This window comes from Oncorhynchus mykiss, chromosome 23, assembly GCF_057628025.1.
Source record: "Oncorhynchus mykiss isolate SJ-2025 chromosome 23, ASM5762802v1, whole genome shotgun sequence".
NCBI classification, from domain to species: Eukaryota; Metazoa; Chordata; class Actinopteri; order Salmoniformes; family Salmonidae; genus Oncorhynchus; species Oncorhynchus mykiss.
The window spans coordinates 53,367,188-53,383,041 of record NC_143044.1 but is presented as its reverse complement, the minus strand read 5'-3'; the positions used below and the strand labels follow the sequence as shown (position 1 = coordinate 53,383,041).

Here is a 15,854-nt window from a genome sequence, read left to right as displayed (position 1 = left end):
TTCCTGAGTCGTAGTGGGAGGACAACACAACATGTCATCTGTAGTCTAATAAACTGTATGGTTTCCTGAGTCGTAGTGGGAGGACAACACAACATGTCATCTGTAGTCTAATAAACTGTATGGTTTCCTGAGTCGTAGTGGGAGGACACCACAACATGTCATCTGTAGTCTAATAAACTGTATGGTTTCCTGAGTCGTAGTGGGAGGACACCTCAACATGTCATCTGTAGTCTAATAAACTGTATGGTTTCCTGAGTCGTAGTGGGAGGACACCTCAACATGTCATCTGTAGTCTAATAAACTGTATGGTTTCCTGAGTCATAGTGGGAGGACAACACAACATGTCATCTGTAGTCTAATAAACTGTATGGTTTCCTGAGTCGTAGTGGGAGGACCACACAACATGTCATCTGTAGTCTAATAAACTGTATGGTTTCCTGAGTCGTAGTGGGAGGACAACACAACATGTCATCTGTAGTCTAATAAACTGTATGGTTTCCTGAGTCGTAGTGGGAGGACACCTCAACATGTCATCTGTAGTCTAATAAACTGTATGGTTTCCTGAGTTGTAGTGGGAGGACACCTCAACATGTCTTCTGTAGTCTAATAAACTGTATGGTTTCCTGAGTCGTAGTGGGAGGACACCTCAACATGTCATCTGTAGTCTAATAAACTGTATGGTTTCCTGAGTCGTAGTGGGAGGACACCTCAACATGTCATCTGTAGTCTAATAAACTGTATGGTTTCCTGAGTCGTAGTGGGAGGACACCTCAACATGTCATCTGTAGTCTAATAAACTGTATGGTTTCCTGAGTCGTAGTGGGAGGACAACACAACATGTCATCTGTAGTCTAATAAACTGTATGGTTTCCTGAGTCGTAGTGGGAGGACAACACAACATGTCATCTGTAGTCTAATAAACTGTATGGTTTCCTGAGTCGTAGTGGGAGGACAACACAACATGTCATCTGTAGTCTAATAAACTGTATGGTTTCCTGAGTCGTAGTGGGAGGACACCTCAACATGTCATCTGTAGTCTAATAAACTGTATGGTTTCCTGAGTCGTAGTGGGAGGACACCTCAACATGTCATCTGTAGTCTAATAAACTGCATGGTTTCCTGAGTCGTAGTGGGAGGACAACACAACATGTCATCTGTAGTCTAATAAACTGTATGGTTTCCTGAGTCGTAGAGGAGGACCACACAACATGTCATCTGTAGTCTAATAAACTGTATGGTTTCCTGAGTCGTAGTGGGAGGACACCACAACATGTCATCTGTAGTCTAATAAACTGTATGGTTTCCTGAGTCGTAGTGGGAGGACACCTCAACATGTCATCTGTAGTCTAATAAACTGTATGGTTTCCTGAGTCGTAGTGGGAGGACACCACAACATGTCATCTGTAGTCTAATAAACTGTATGGTTTCCTGAGTCGTAGTGGGAGGACACCTCAACATGTCATCTGTAGTCTAATAAACTGTATGGTTTCCTGAGTCGTAGTGGGAGGACACCACAACATGTCATCTGTAGTCTAATAAACTGTATGGTTTCCTGAGTCGTAGTGGGAGGACACCACAACATGTCATCTGTAGTCTAATAAACTGTATGGTTTCCTGAGTCGTAGAGGAGGACCACACAACATGTCATCTGTAGTCTAATAAACTGTATGGTTTCCTGAGTCGTAGTGGGAGGACACCTCAACATGTCATCTGTAGTCTAATAAACTGTATGGTTTCCTGAGTCGTAGTGGGAGGACACCTCAACATGTCAAGTTGACTTTGATATGATGGTTATTATATCAATATTTTTGCATTTTACAGACACAAAAAGGTCCCACCATGTCCAATGAACAAATGATCTGTCTGCTAACTGTTTCCATCACAACTGTCATGATTAAACAATTCAAAAATGTATACGGTTTGACCTGTGGAAGGAAACCTGGTTATTGACAGTGTTTTAGAGTGAAGGGGAGAAGAGAACAGAAGAGAAGACAGGAGAACAGAAGAGAAGAGAAGACAGGAGAAGAGAAGAGAGGAGAACAGAAGAGAAGAGAAGACAGGAGAAGAGAAGAGAGGAGAACAGAAGAGAAGACAGGAGAACAGAAGAGAAGACAGGAGAACAGAAGAGAAGACAGGAGAACAGAAGAGAAGACAGGAGAACAGAAGAGAAGAGAAGACAGGAGAACAGAAGAGAAGACAGGAGAACAGAAGAGAAGAGAGGAGAACAGAAGAGAAGAGAAGACAGGAGAACAGAAGAGAAGACAGGAGAACAGAAGAGAAGACAGGAGAACAGAAGAGAAGACAGGAGAACAGAAGAGAAGACAGGAGAACAGAAGAGAAGAGAAGACAGGAGAACAGAAGAGAAGAGAGGAGAACAGAAGAGAAGAGAAGACAGGAGAACAGAAAAGAAGACAGGAGAACAGAAGAGAAGACAGGAGAACAGAAGAGAAGACAGGAGAACAGAAGAGAAGAGAAGACAGGAGAACAAAAGAGAAGACAGGAGAACAGAAGAACAAGGGAAGAAGATGAGACTAGACCAGAGACAGGTCCAGAGGTAGGTCTCACCTCTTGGTCAGGTAGCTGGTAAAATTCTTTCCAAACCCGATGACGGCCCAGTACTCTCCGTTATAGGCCCCTGCAAAAGCCTCAGCATGGGACAGGTTCACCTAGGGCAGGGAGGGACAGGGGTCACCATCAGTGACAATAGCTAGGTCTTAAATTATACCCTATTCCTCCATCTAGTGGACTAACTCTGACCAGGAGGACAGTGTTACACCCTATTCCTCCATCTAGTGGACTAAGTCTGACCAGGAGGACAGTGTTACACCCTATTCCTCCATCTAGTGGACTAAGTCTGACCAGGAGGACAGTGTTACACCCTATTCCTCCATCTAGTGGACTAAGTCTGACCAGCAGAACAGTGTTACACCCTATTCCTCCATCTAGTGGACTAAGTCTGACCAGGAGGACAGTGTTACACCCTATTCCTCCATCTAGCAGACTAAGTCTGACCAGGAGGACAGTGTTACACCCTATTCCTCCATCTAGTGGACTAAGTCTGACCAGGAGGACAGTGTTACACCCTATTCCTCCATCTAGCAGACTAAGTCTGACCAGGAGGACAGTGTTACACCCTATTCCTCCATCTAGTGGACTAAGTCTGACCAGGAGGACAGTGTTACACCCTATTCCTCCATCTAGTGGACTAAGTCTGACCAGGAGGACAGTGTTACACCCTATTCCTCCATCTAGTGGACTAAGTCTGACCAGCAGGACAGGGTTACACCCTATTCCTCCATCTAGTGGACTAAGTCTGACCAGGAGGACAGTGTTACACCCTATTCCTCCATCTAGTGGACTAAGTCTGACCAGGAGGACAGTGTTACACCCTATTCCTCCATCTAGTGGACTAAGTCTGACCAGCAGAACAGTGTTACACCCTATTCCTCCATCTAGTGGACTAAGTCTGACCAGGAGGACAGTGTTACACCCTATTCCTCCATCTAGCAGACTAAGTCTGACCAGGAGGACAGTGTTACACCCTATTCCTCCATCTAGTGGACTAAGTCTGACCAGGAGGACAGTGTTACACCCTATTCCTCCATCTAGCAGACTAAGTCTGACCAGGAGGACAGTGTTACACCCTATTCCTCCATCTAGTGGACTAAGTCTGACCAGGAGGACAGTGTTACACCCTATTCCTCCATCTAGTGGACTAAGTCTGACCAGGAGGACAGTGTTACACCCTATTCCTCCATCTAGTGGACTAAGTCTGACCAGCAGGACAGGGTTACACCCTATTCCTCCATCTAGTGGACTAAGTCTGACCAGGAGGACAGTGTTACACCCTATTCCTCCATCTAGTGGACTAAGTCTGACCAGGAGGACAGTGTTACACCCTATTCCTCCATCTAGTGGACTAAGTCTGACCAGGAGGACAGTGTTACACCCTATTCCTCCATCTAGTGGACTACTTCCCAGTGAGCACGGTCCAATGCCTTTGTCCATTGATGTTGAAATGACGTCTGCCCTGGCTTTGATTTCAACAACCACAGACAACGTTTTCTGGTCACCTCTGTACACGCCTTAATCTCAACGTCCAAACACATCCGGTCCAGCCTCAATTTGGTCCCAAAAAAGTATACCGTACAGCACTGCACTGTACTCTACTGTACTGTCCAAACTTGTGAAACAGACATTATGATTGGTTAAGATTTGGTCCGGTTCAGACCAATCAAATGTGGTCTTTATTTGGGGGGCGGAGCTCATTAGAATAATGTTCATTTCCAGATTTCCATCATGGTAATTCAGCAGATGCTCTTATCCAGAGAGACTTTCAGTCAGAGCATTCAACTAAGGTAGATAAACAATCACATATCACAGTCAAAGCAAGGAAAAATGCACCTTGTTTAAATAAAGGTTACATTTCTTTTTTTTTAAGTCCTAGAGAGATTTACACAGTTATTAAAACGTCACCCCAGGGTAAGAATTACTCTGACTGTTTCGTCGTACTGCAATAACAAAACACACAATTCCCTTTAAAGGTGAATTATAGAGTTCGCTCTGAAAGTGCTTTTGCTTGGCTTGTTTCTGTACAGACACACAGCACATGAACGTGTTTTTGGAATGATAAAGAGCAGAGCAGAAGTGAAACCAGCTACCTAGAGGTAAACAGGGACTGAGTGTAGAGTGTAACTCTTCTTACTTCCTCTTTTAGGTCGTGCCCCTCCTCCACAACAAACTCTGTCTGACCCCTTAATACCGAACAAACAGACATTTAGTTTGCCTCCAGACTGAAACAGGGAGGGACTACCTGAACTTGTCCAATAAGAAACGCTTGTTTTTCCTTTTCCGTGTCAAAACGCTTTGCTACGGTATGCACTAATGAATGCCACCCAGTTGATTGGTCCAGTACCTGTTGCACACTGGAGTTGTCCAGGAAGGAGAGCAGGGATTGGCTATAGGAGCTGGAGGAGGTCTCATTGTTGACCACAGCCACCTGTATTTCTTTGGGGTCTCCTCCGATACACAGACACATCAGAGAGATCTGGATGACTGGCAGAAGGAACTGGAAACACAGGGACCTGGACAGATACCAGACACTGGGTCAAATACTATTGGAAATCTTTCATTTTCATTCTACTACTACTCCTCTTAGTCATCATCATCTGCCTCCTCCTCATCATCATCCTCATTATCATCCTCACCACCACCATCATTCAAATCTTTATCATCCTCATAAACACCATCACCCTTCATCATCACCACCACCACCAGAATCACTATCACCATCACTACCACCACCATCATCATCCTCACCCTGGCATTCTCTTCATCCGCACCGTGGTCTTGATAATCAGAGCTGCGATGTTCCTCCACTTTGGCATCACATGCCTGACTCGTACCTTCCAGTCCGCTACACACACACACACACACACACACACACACACACACACACACACACACACACACACACACACACACACACACACAGTTTAAGCAGCAATGTTCAGCAATGTTCAGCAGTGTTCGTCTACAGTGTAGTGTCCACACAACCCTACATTTACCTGAGTATATACAGTGTAGTGTCCATTACAACCCTACATTTACCTGAGTATATACAGTGTAGTCTCCATTACAACCCTACATTTACCTGAGTATATACAGTGTAGTGTCCATACAACCCTACATTTACCTGAGTATATACAGTGTAGTGTCCATACATCCCTACATTTACCTGAGTATATACAGTGTAGTGTCCATTACAACCCTACATTTACCTGAGTATATACAGTGTAGTGTCCATACAACCCTACATTTACCTGAGTATATACAGCATAGTGTCCACACAACCCTACATTTACCTGAGTAAATACAGTGTAGTGTCCATTACAACCCTACATTTACCTGAGTATATACAGTGTAGTGTCCATACAACCCTACATTTACCTGAGTATATACAGTATAGTGTCCATACAACCCTACATTTACCTGAGTATATACAGTGTAGTGTCCATACAACCCTACATTTACCTGAGTATATACAGTGTAGTGTCCATTACAACCCTACATTTACCTGAGTATATACAGTGTAGTGTCCATTACAACCCTACATTTACCTGAGTATATACAGTGTAGTCTCCATACAACCCTACATTTACCTGAGTATTTGGGCAGCTCTTCAACTGGTCCCGGCCCGACTCCCAGGATTGGTTGACTCTCGTCCCGGCCGCTCTCGAATGATTGGCTGCTCTCTAGGACCCCGCCCAGAGGGGAGGTGCTGTGTTTGGAGCCCACCTGGTCTGAGGTCTCACACAGCTGCAGGAAGGCTTTCTCCAGGGTCTGCAGTGGGTGGATGGGGCAGTAGAGGAGATAGACAACACAGTCAATTGAACACACAGATAACACAGTCAAGGGTTTATATGATCAGTGGTCAACACAGAAAGCAGTCAACACAGAAAGCAGTCAACACAGTCAGACGTCTCACATAGCTGTGGGAGTCTACAGTGGGTGGGTGGTAGGAGGCAATAGGGTCAATGTAGGGCTACTGTCAGCAGGACTGTTGTCTAGTGGTGATAAAGGGTTACTGTTGTCTAGCAGTGATAAAGGTTTACTGTTGTCTAGTGGTGACAAAGGGTTACTGTCAGCAGGACTGTTGTCTAGTGGTGATAAAGGGCTACTGTTGTCTAGTGGTGATAAAGGGTTACTGTTGTCTAGTGGTCATAAAGGGTTACTGTCAGCAGGACTGTTGTCTAGTGGTGATAAAGGGTTACTGTTGTCTAGTGGTGATAAAGGGTTACTGTTGTCTAGCAGTGATAAAGTGTTACTGTTGTCTAGTGGTGATAAAGTGTTACTGTTGTCTAGTGGTGATAAAGGGTTACTGTTAGCAGGACTGTTGTCTAGTGGTGATAAAGGCTTACTGTTGTCTAGTGGTGATAAAGGGTTACTGTCAGCAGGACTGTTGTCTAGTGGTGATAAAGGGTTACTGTCAGCAGGACTGTTGTCTAGTGGTGATAAAGGGTTACTGTTGTCTAGTGGTGATAAAGAGTTACTGTTGTCTAGTGGTGATAAAGGGTTACTGTTGTCTAGTGGTGATAAAGGGTTACTGTTGTCTAGTGGTGATAAAGGGTTACTGTTGTCTAGCAGTGATAAAGGGTTACTGTTGTCTAGTGGTGATAAAGGGTTACTGTTAGCAGGACTGTTGTCTAGTGGTGATAAAGGGTTACTGTTGTCTAGTGGTGATAAAGGGTTACTGTTGTCTAGTGGTGATAAAGGGTTACTGTTGTCTAGTGGTGATAAAGGGTTACTGTTAGCAGGACTGTTGTCTAGTGGTGATAAAGGGTTACTGTTGTCTAGTGGTGATAAAGGGTTACTGTTGTCTAGTGGTGATAAAGGGTTACTGTTAGCAGGACTGTTGTCTAGTGGTGATAAAGGGTTACTGTTAGCAGGACTGTTGTCTAGTGTTGATAAAGGGTTACTGTTGTCTAGTGGTGATAAATGGTTACTGTTGTCTAGTGGTGATAAAGGGTTACTGTCAGCAGGACTGTTGTCTAGTGGTGATAAAGGGTTACTGTTGTCTAGTGGTGATAAAGGGTTACTGTTGTCTAGTGGTGATAAAGGGTTACTGTTGTCTAGTGGTGATAAAGGTTTACTGTTGTCTAGTGGTGATAAAGGGTTACTGTTGTCTAGTGGTGATAAAGGGTTACTGTTGTCTAGTGGTGATAAAGGGTTACTGTTAGCAGGACTGTTGTCTAGTGGTGGTAAAGGGTTACTGTTGTCTAGTGGTGATAAAGGGCTACTGTTGTCTAGTGGTGATAAAGGGTTACTGTTGTCTAGTGGTGATAAAGGGTTACTGTTGTCTAGTGGTGATAAAGGGTTACTGTTGTCTAGTGGTGATAAAGGGTTACTGTTGTCTAGTGGTGATAAACGGTTACTGTTGTCTAGTGGTGATAAAGGGTTACTGTTGTCTAGTGGTGATAAAGGGTTACTGTTGTCTAGTGGTGATAAAGGGCTACTGTTGTCTAGTGGTGATACAGGGTTACTGTTAGCAGGACTGTTGTCTAGTGGTGATAAAGGGTTACTGTTAGCAGGACTGTTGTCTAGTGGTGATAAAGGGTTACTGTCAGCAGGACTGTTGTCTAGTTGTGATAAGGGTTACTGTTGTCTAGTGGTGATAAAGGGTTACTGTCAGCAGGACTGTTGTCTAGTGGTGATAAAGGGTTACTGTTAGCAGGACTGTTGTCTAGTGGTGATAAAGGGTTACTGTTGTCTAGTGGTGATAAAGGGTTACTGTTGTCTAGTGGTGATAAAGGGTTACTGTTGTCTAGTGGTGATAAAGGCTTACTGTTGTCTAGTGGTGATAAAGGGTTACTGTTGTCTAGTGGTGATAAAGGGTTACTGTTAGCAGGACTGTTGTCTAGTGGTGATAAAGGGTTACTGTTGTCTAGTGGTGATAAAGGGTTACTGTTGTCTAGTGGTGATAAAGGGTTACTGTTAGCAGGACTGTTGTCTAGTGGTGATAAAGGGTTACTGTTGTCTAGTGGTGATAAAGGGTTACTGTTGTCTAGTGGTGATAAAGGGTTACTGTTGTCTAGTGGTGATACAGGGTTACTGTTGTCTAGTGGTGATACAGGGTTACTGTTGTCTAGTGGTGATAAAGGGTTACTGTTAGCAGGACTGTTGTCTAGTGGTGATAAAGGGTTACTGTTGTCTAGTGGTGATAAAGGGCTACTGTTAGCAGGACTGTTGTCTAGTGGTGATAAAGGGTTACTGTTGTCTAGTGGTCATAAAGGGTTACTGTCAGCAGGACTGTTGTCTAGTGGTGATAAAGGGTTACTGTTGTCTAGTGGTGATAAAGGGTTACTGTTGTCTAGTGGTGATAAAGGGTTACTGTTGTCTAGCAGTGATAAAGGGTTACTGTCAGCAGGACTGTTGTCTAGTGGTGATAAAGGGTTACTGTCAGCAGGACTGTTGTCTAGTGGTGATAAAGGGTTACTGTTGTCTAGTGGTGATAAAGGGCTACTGTTGTCTAGTGGTGATAAAGGGTTACTGTTGTCTAGTGGTGATAAAGAGTTACTGTTAGCAGGACTGTTGTCTAGTGGTGATAAAGGGCTACTGTTGTCTAGTGGTGATAAAGGGTTACTGTTGTCTAGTGGTGATAAAGGGTTACTGTTGTCTAGTGGTGATAAAGGGTTACTGTTGTCTAGTGGTGATAAAGGGTTACTGTCAGCAGGACTGTTGTCTAGTGGTGATAAAGGGTTACTGTTAGCAGGACTGTTGTCTAGTGGTGATAAAGGGTTACTGTCAGCAGGACTGTTGTCTAGTGGTGATAAGAGTTACTGTTGTCTAGTGGTGATAAAGGGTTACTGTCAGCAGGACTGTTGTCTAGTGGTGATAAAGGGTTACTGTTAGCAGGACTGTTGTCTAGTGGTGATAAAGGGTTACTGTTGTCTAGTGGTGATAAAGGGTTACTGTTGTCTAGTGGTGATAAAGGGTTACTGTTGTCTAGTGGTGATAAAGGCTTACTGTTGTCTAGTGGTGATAAAGGGTTACTGTTGTCTAGTGGTGATAAAGGGTTACTGTTAGCAGGACTGTTGTCTAGTGGTGATAAAGGGTTACTGTTGTCTAGTGGTGATAAAGGGTTACTGTTGTCTAGTGGTGATAAAGGGTTACTGTTAGCAGGACTGTTGTCTAGTGGTGATAAAGGGTTACTGTTGTCTAGTGGTGATAAAGGGTTACTGTTGTCTAGTGGTGATAAAGGGTTACTGTTGTCTAGTGGTGATACAGGGTTACTGTTGTCTAGTGGTGATACAGGGTTACTGTTGTCTAGTGGTGATAAAGGGTTACTGTTAGCAGGACTGTTGTCTAGTGGTGATAAAGGGTTACTGTTGTCTAGTGGTGATAAAGGGCTACTGTTAGCAGGACTGTTGTCTAGTGGTGATAAAGGGTTACTGTTGTCTAGTGGTGATAAAGGGTTACTGTCAGCAGGACTGTTGTCTAGTGGTGATAAAGGGTTACTGTTGTCTAGTGGTGATAAAGGGTTACTGTTGTCTAGTGGTGATAAAGGGTTACTGTTGTCTATCAGTGATAAAGGGTTACTGTCAGCAGGACTGTTGTCTAGTGGTGATAAAGGGTTACTGTCAGCAGGACTGTTGTCTAGTGGTGATAAAGGGTTACTGTTGTCTAGTGGTGATAAAGGGCTACTGTTGTCTAGTGGTGATAAAGGGTTACTGTTGTCTAGTGGTGATAAAGAGTTACTGTTAGCAGGACTGTTGTCTAGTGGTGATAAAGGGCTACTGTTGTCTAGTGGTGATAAAGGGTTACTGTTGTCTAGTGGTGATAAAGGGTTACTGTTGTCTAGTGGTGATAAAGGGTTACTGTCAGCAGGACTGTTGTCTAGTGGTGATAAAGGGTTACTGTCAGCAGGACTGTTGTCTAGTGGTGATAAAGGGTTACTGTCAGCAGGACTGTTGTCTAGTGGTGATAAAGGGTTACTGTTAGCAGGACTGTTGTCTAGTGGTGATAAAGGGTTACTGTTGTCTAGTGGTGATAAAGGGTTACTGTTGTCCAGTGGTCATAAAGGGTTACTGTTGTCTAGTGGTGATAAAGGCTTACTGTTGTCTAGTGGTGATAAAGGGTTACTGTTGTCTAGTGGTGATAAAGGGTTACTGTTAGCAGGACTGATGTCTAGTGGTGATAAAGGGTTACTGTTGTCTAGTGTTGACAAAGGGTTACTGTTGTCTAGTGGTGATAAAGGGTTACTGTTAGCAGGACTGTTGTCTAGTGGTGATAAAGGGTTACTGTTGTCTAGTGGTGATAAAGGGTTACTGTTGTCTAGTGGTGATAAAGGGTTACTGTTGTCTAGTGGTGATAAAGGGTTACTGTTGTCTAGTGGTGATATAGGGTTACTGTTGTCTAGTGGTGATACAGGGTTACTGTTGTCTAGTGGTGATAAAGGGTTACTGTTAGCAGGACTGTTGTCTAGTGGTGATAAAGGGTTACTGTTGTCTAGTGGTGATAAAGGGCTACTGTTAGCAGGACTGTTGTCTAGTGGTGATAAAGGGTTACTGTCAGCAGGACTGTTGTCTAGTGGTGATAAAGGGTTACTGTTGTCTAGTGGTGATAAAGGGTTACTGTTGTCTAGTGGTGATAAAGGGCTACTGTTGTCTAGCAGTGATAAAGGGTTACTGTTGTCTAGTGGTGATAAAGGGTTACTGTCAGCAGGACTGTTGTCTAGTGGTGATAAAGGGCTACTGTTGTCTAGTGGTGATAAAGGGTTACTGTTGTCTAGTGGTGATAAAGGGTTACTGTTGTCTAGTGGTGATAAAGGTTTACTGTTGTCTAGTGGTGATAAAGGGTTACTGTTGTCTAGTGGTGATAAAGGGTTACTGTTAGCAGGACTGATGTCTAGTGGTGATAAAGGGTTACTGTTGTCTAGTGGTGATAAAGGGTTACTGTTGTCTAGTGGTGATAAAGGGTTACTGTTAGCAGGACTGTTCTCTAGTGGTGATAAAGGGTTACTGTTGTCTAGTGGTGATAAAGGGTTACTGTTGTCTAGTGGTGATAAAGGGTTACTGTTGTCTAGTGGTGATAAAGGGTTACTGTTGTCTAGTGGTGATATAGGGTTACTGTTGTCTAGTGGTGATACAGGGTTACTGTTGTCTAGTGGTGATAAAGGGTTACTGTTAGCAGGACTGATGTCTAGTGGTGATAAAGGGTTACTGTTGTCTAGTGGTGATAAAGGGTTACTGTTGTCTAGTGGTGATAAAGGGTTACTGTTAGCAGGACTGTTCTCTAGTGGTGATAAAGGGTTACTGTTGTCTAGTGGTGATAAAGGGTTACTGTTGTCTAGTGGTGATAAAGGGTTACTGTTGTCTAGTGGTGATAAAGGGTTACTGTTGTCTAGTGGTGATATAGGGTTACTGTTGTCTAGTGGTGATACAGGGTTACTGTTGTCTAGTGGTGATAAAGGGTTACTGTTAGCAGGACTGTTGTCTAGTGGTGATAAAGGGTTACTGTTGTCTAGTGGTGATAAAGGGCTACTGTTAGCAGGACTGTTGTCTAGTGGTGATAAAGGGTTACTGTCAGCAGGACTGTTGTCTAGTGGTGATAAAGGGTTACTGTTGTCTAGTGGTGATAAAGGGTTACTGTTGTCTAGTGGTGATAAAGGCTTACTGTTGTCTAGCAGTGATAAAGGGTTACTGTTGTCTAGTGGTGATAAAGGGTTACTGTCAGCAGGACTGTTGTCTAGTGGTGATAAAGGGCTACTGTTGTCTAGTGGTGATAAAGGGTTACTGTTGTCTAGTGGTGATAAAGGGTTACTGTTGTCTAGTGGTGATAAAGGGTTACTGTCAGCAGGACTGTTGTCTAGTGGTGATAAAGGGTTACTGTTGTCTAGTGGTGATAAAGGGTTACTGTTGTCTAGTGGTGATAAAGGGTTACTGTCAGCAGGACTGTTGTCTAGTGGTGATAAAGGGTTACTGTTGTCTAGTGGTTATAAAGGGTTACTGTTGTCTAGTGGTGATAAAGGGTTACTGTCAGCAGGACTGTTGTCTAGTGGTGATAAAGGGCTACTGTTGTCTAGTGGTGATAAAGGGTTACTGTTGTCTAGTGGTGATAAAGGGTTACTGTTGTCTAGTGGTGATAAAGGTTTACTGTTGTCTAGTGGTGATAAAGGGTTACTGTTGTCTAGTGGTGATAAAGGGTTACTGTTAGCAGGACTGATGTCTAGTGGTGATAAAGGGTTAATGTTGTCTAGTGGTGATAAAGGGTTACTGTTGTCTAGTGGTGATAAAGGGTTACTGTTAGCAGGACTGTTCTCTAGTGGTGATAAAGGGTTACTGTTGTCTAGTGGTGATAAAGGGTTACTGTTGTCTAGTGGTGATAAAGGGTTACTGTTGTCTAGTGGTGATAAAGGGTTACTGTTAGCAGGACTGTTCTCTAGTGGTGATAAAGGGTTACTGTTGTCTAGTGGTGATAAAGGGTTACTGTTGTCTAGTGGTGATAAAGGGTTACTGTTGTCTAGTGGTGATAAAGGGTTACTGTTGTCTAGTGGTGATATAGGGTTACTGTTGTCTAGTGGTGATACAGGGTTACTGTTGTCTAGTGGTGATAAAGGGTTACTGTTAGCAGGACTGATGTCTAGTGGTGATAAAGGGTTACTGTTGTCTAGTGGTGATAAAGGGTTACTGTTGTCTAGTGGTGATAAAGGGTTACTGTTAGCAGGACTGTTCTCTAGTGGTGATAAAGGGTTACTGTTGTCTAGTGGTGATAAAGGGTTACTGTTGTCTAGTGGTGATAAAGGGTTACTGTTGTCTAGTGGTGATAAAGGGTTACTGTTGTCTAGTGGTGATATAGGGTTACTGTTGTCTAGTGGTGATACAGGGTTACTGTTGTCTAGTGGTGATAAAGGGTTACTGTTAGCAGGACTGTTGTCTAGTGGTGATAAAGGGTTACTGTTGTCTAGTGGTGATAAAGGGCTACTGTTAGCAGGACTGTTGTCTAGTGGTGATAAAGGGTTACTGTCAGCAGGACTGTTGTCTAGTGGTGATAAAGGGTTACTGTTGTCTAGTGGTGATAAAGGGTTACTGTTGTCTAGTGGTGATAAAGGCTTACTGTTGTCTAGCAGTGATAAAGGGTTACTGTTGTCTAGTGGTGATAAAGGGTTACTGTCAGCAGGACTGTTGTCTAGTGGTGATAAAGGGCTACTGTTGTCTAGTGGTGATAAAGGGTTACTGTTGTCTAGTGGTGATAAAGGGTTACTGTTGTCTAGTGGTGATAAAGGGTTACTGTCAGCAGGACTGTTGTCTAGTGGTGATAAAGGGTTACTGTTGTCTAGTGGTGATAAAGGGTTACTGTTGTCTAGTGGTGATAAAGGGTTACTGTCAGCAGGACTGTTGTCTAGTGGTGATAAAGGGTTACTGTTGTCTAGTGGTTATAAAGGGTTACTGTTGTCTAGTGGTAATAAAGGGTTACTGTTGTCTAGTGGTGATAAAGGGTTACTGTTAGCAGACCGAAAAAATAAACTGGACACAAAGGCAACAGTCAAGAGTTTAAATGGAAAGTCATCAACACTGTTTGGGGTCAACACTGTTAGTCGTCACCATCGTTAACATTTCACAAAGCTAACAACCCCATTAGCCAACAAAAATGCTAGACTTCAACACTGATAGATGTCAATTCTATTAGTAGTCCTCTCCGTCTGTAGTCCACTCTGTCAGCAGTCCACTCTGTCAGCAGTCCACTCTGTCAGCAGTCCACTCTGTCAGTAGTCCACTCCGTCAGCAGTCCACTCCGTCCGTCAGCAGTCCACTCTGTCAGCAGTCCATTCTGTCAGCAGTCCACTCCGTCAGTAGTCCACTCCGTCAGCAGTCCACTCTGTCAGTAGTCCACTCAGTCAGCAGTCCACTCCGTCAGCAGTCCACTCTGTCAGCAGTCCACTCCGTCAGCAGTCCACTCCGTCAGCAGTCCACTCCGTCAGCAGTCCACTCTGTCAGCAGTCCACTCCGTCAGCAGTCCACTCCGTCAGCAGTCCACTCTGTCAGCAGTCCAATCTGTCAGCAGTCCACTCCGTCAGTAATCCACTCCGTCAGCAGTCCACACCGTCAGCAGTCCACTCTGTCAGCAGTCCACTCCGTCAGTAGTCCACTCCGTCAGTAGTCCACTCCGTCAGCAGTCCACTCTGTCAGCAGTCCACTCTGTCAGCAGTCCACTCTGTCAGCAGTCCACTCCGTCCACCCCGTCAGCAGTCCACTCTGTCAGTAGTCCACTCCGTCAGCAGTCCACTCTGTCAGCAGTCCACTCTGTCAGTAGTCCACTCCGTCAGTAGTCGACTCCGTCAGCAGTCCACTATGTCAGCAGTCCACTCCGTCAGTAGTCCACTCCGTCAGCAGTCCACTCCGTCCACCCCGTCAGCAGTCCACCCCGTCAGCAGTCCACTCTGTCAGCAGTCCACTCCGTCAGCAGTCAACTCTGTTAGCAGTCCACTCCGTCCACCCCATCAGCAGTCCACCCCGTCAGCAGTCCACTCTGTCAGTAGTCCACTCTGTCAGCAGTCAACTCTGTCAGCAGTCCACTCTGTCAGCAGTCCACTTTGTCAGCAGTCCACTCTGTCAGCAGTCCACTCCGTCAGCAGTCCACTCCGTCAGCAGTCAACTCTGTCAGCAGTCCACTCCGTCCACCCCGTCAGCAGTCCACTCCGTCCACCCCGTCAGCAGTCCACTCTTTCAGTAGTCCACTCCGTCAGCAGTGCACTCCGTCAGCAGTCCACTCTGTCAGTAGTCCACTCTGTCAGCAGTCCACCCCGTCAGCAGTCAACTCTGTCAGTGGTCCACTCAGTCAGCAGTCCACCCCGTCAGTAGTCCACTCCGTCAGTAGTCCACTCCGTCAGTAGTCTACTCTGTCAGCAGTCCACCCCGTCAGTAGTCCACTCCGTCAGCAGTCTACTCCGTCAGCAGTCCACTCCGTCAGCAGTCCACTCCGTCAGCAGTCTACTCCGTCAGCAGTCCACTCCGTCAGCAGTCCACTCCGTCAGCAGTCCACTCCGTCAGCAGTCCACTCCGTCAGCAGTTCACTCCGTCAGTAGTCCACTCTGTCAGTAGTCCACTCCGTCAGCAGTCCACTCCGTCAGCAGTCCACTCCGTCAGCAGTCCACTCCGTCAGCAGTCTACTCCGTCAGCGGTCTACTCTGTCAGTGGTCCACTCTGTCAGCAGTCCACCCCGTCAGCAGTCCACTCCGTCAGCAGTCCACTCCGTCAGCAGTCCACTCCGTCAGCAGTCCACTCCGTCAGCAGTCCACTCTGTCAGCAGTCCACTCCGTCAGCGGTCCACTCTGTCAGCGGTCCACTCTGTCAGCA

At 45.0% G+C, this 15,854-nt stretch overlaps 1 protein-coding gene across 3 annotated transcripts in view; it reads right to left on the bottom strand.

The window, feature by feature from the left end:
- Positions 1 to 15,854, bottom strand: part of LOC118936589 (ABC transporter G family member 23) — a 67,064-nt gene that overhangs the window by 25,290 nt on the left and 25,920 nt on the right. For all 3 annotated transcript variants that reach the window (XM_090217674.1, XM_090217676.1, XM_090217675.1), the window contains 4 exons: positions 6,162 to 6,342; positions 5,320 to 5,416; positions 4,916 to 5,084; positions 2,566 to 2,666 (listed from right to left, as the gene is read on the bottom strand). In XM_090217674.1, the coding sequence (XP_090073800.1) occupies positions 2,566 to 2,666; positions 4,916 to 5,084; positions 5,320 to 5,416; positions 6,162 to 6,342 (548 nt within the window). The remainder of the gene's footprint in view (positions 1 to 2,565; positions 2,667 to 4,915; positions 5,085 to 5,319; positions 5,417 to 6,161; positions 6,343 to 15,854) is intronic.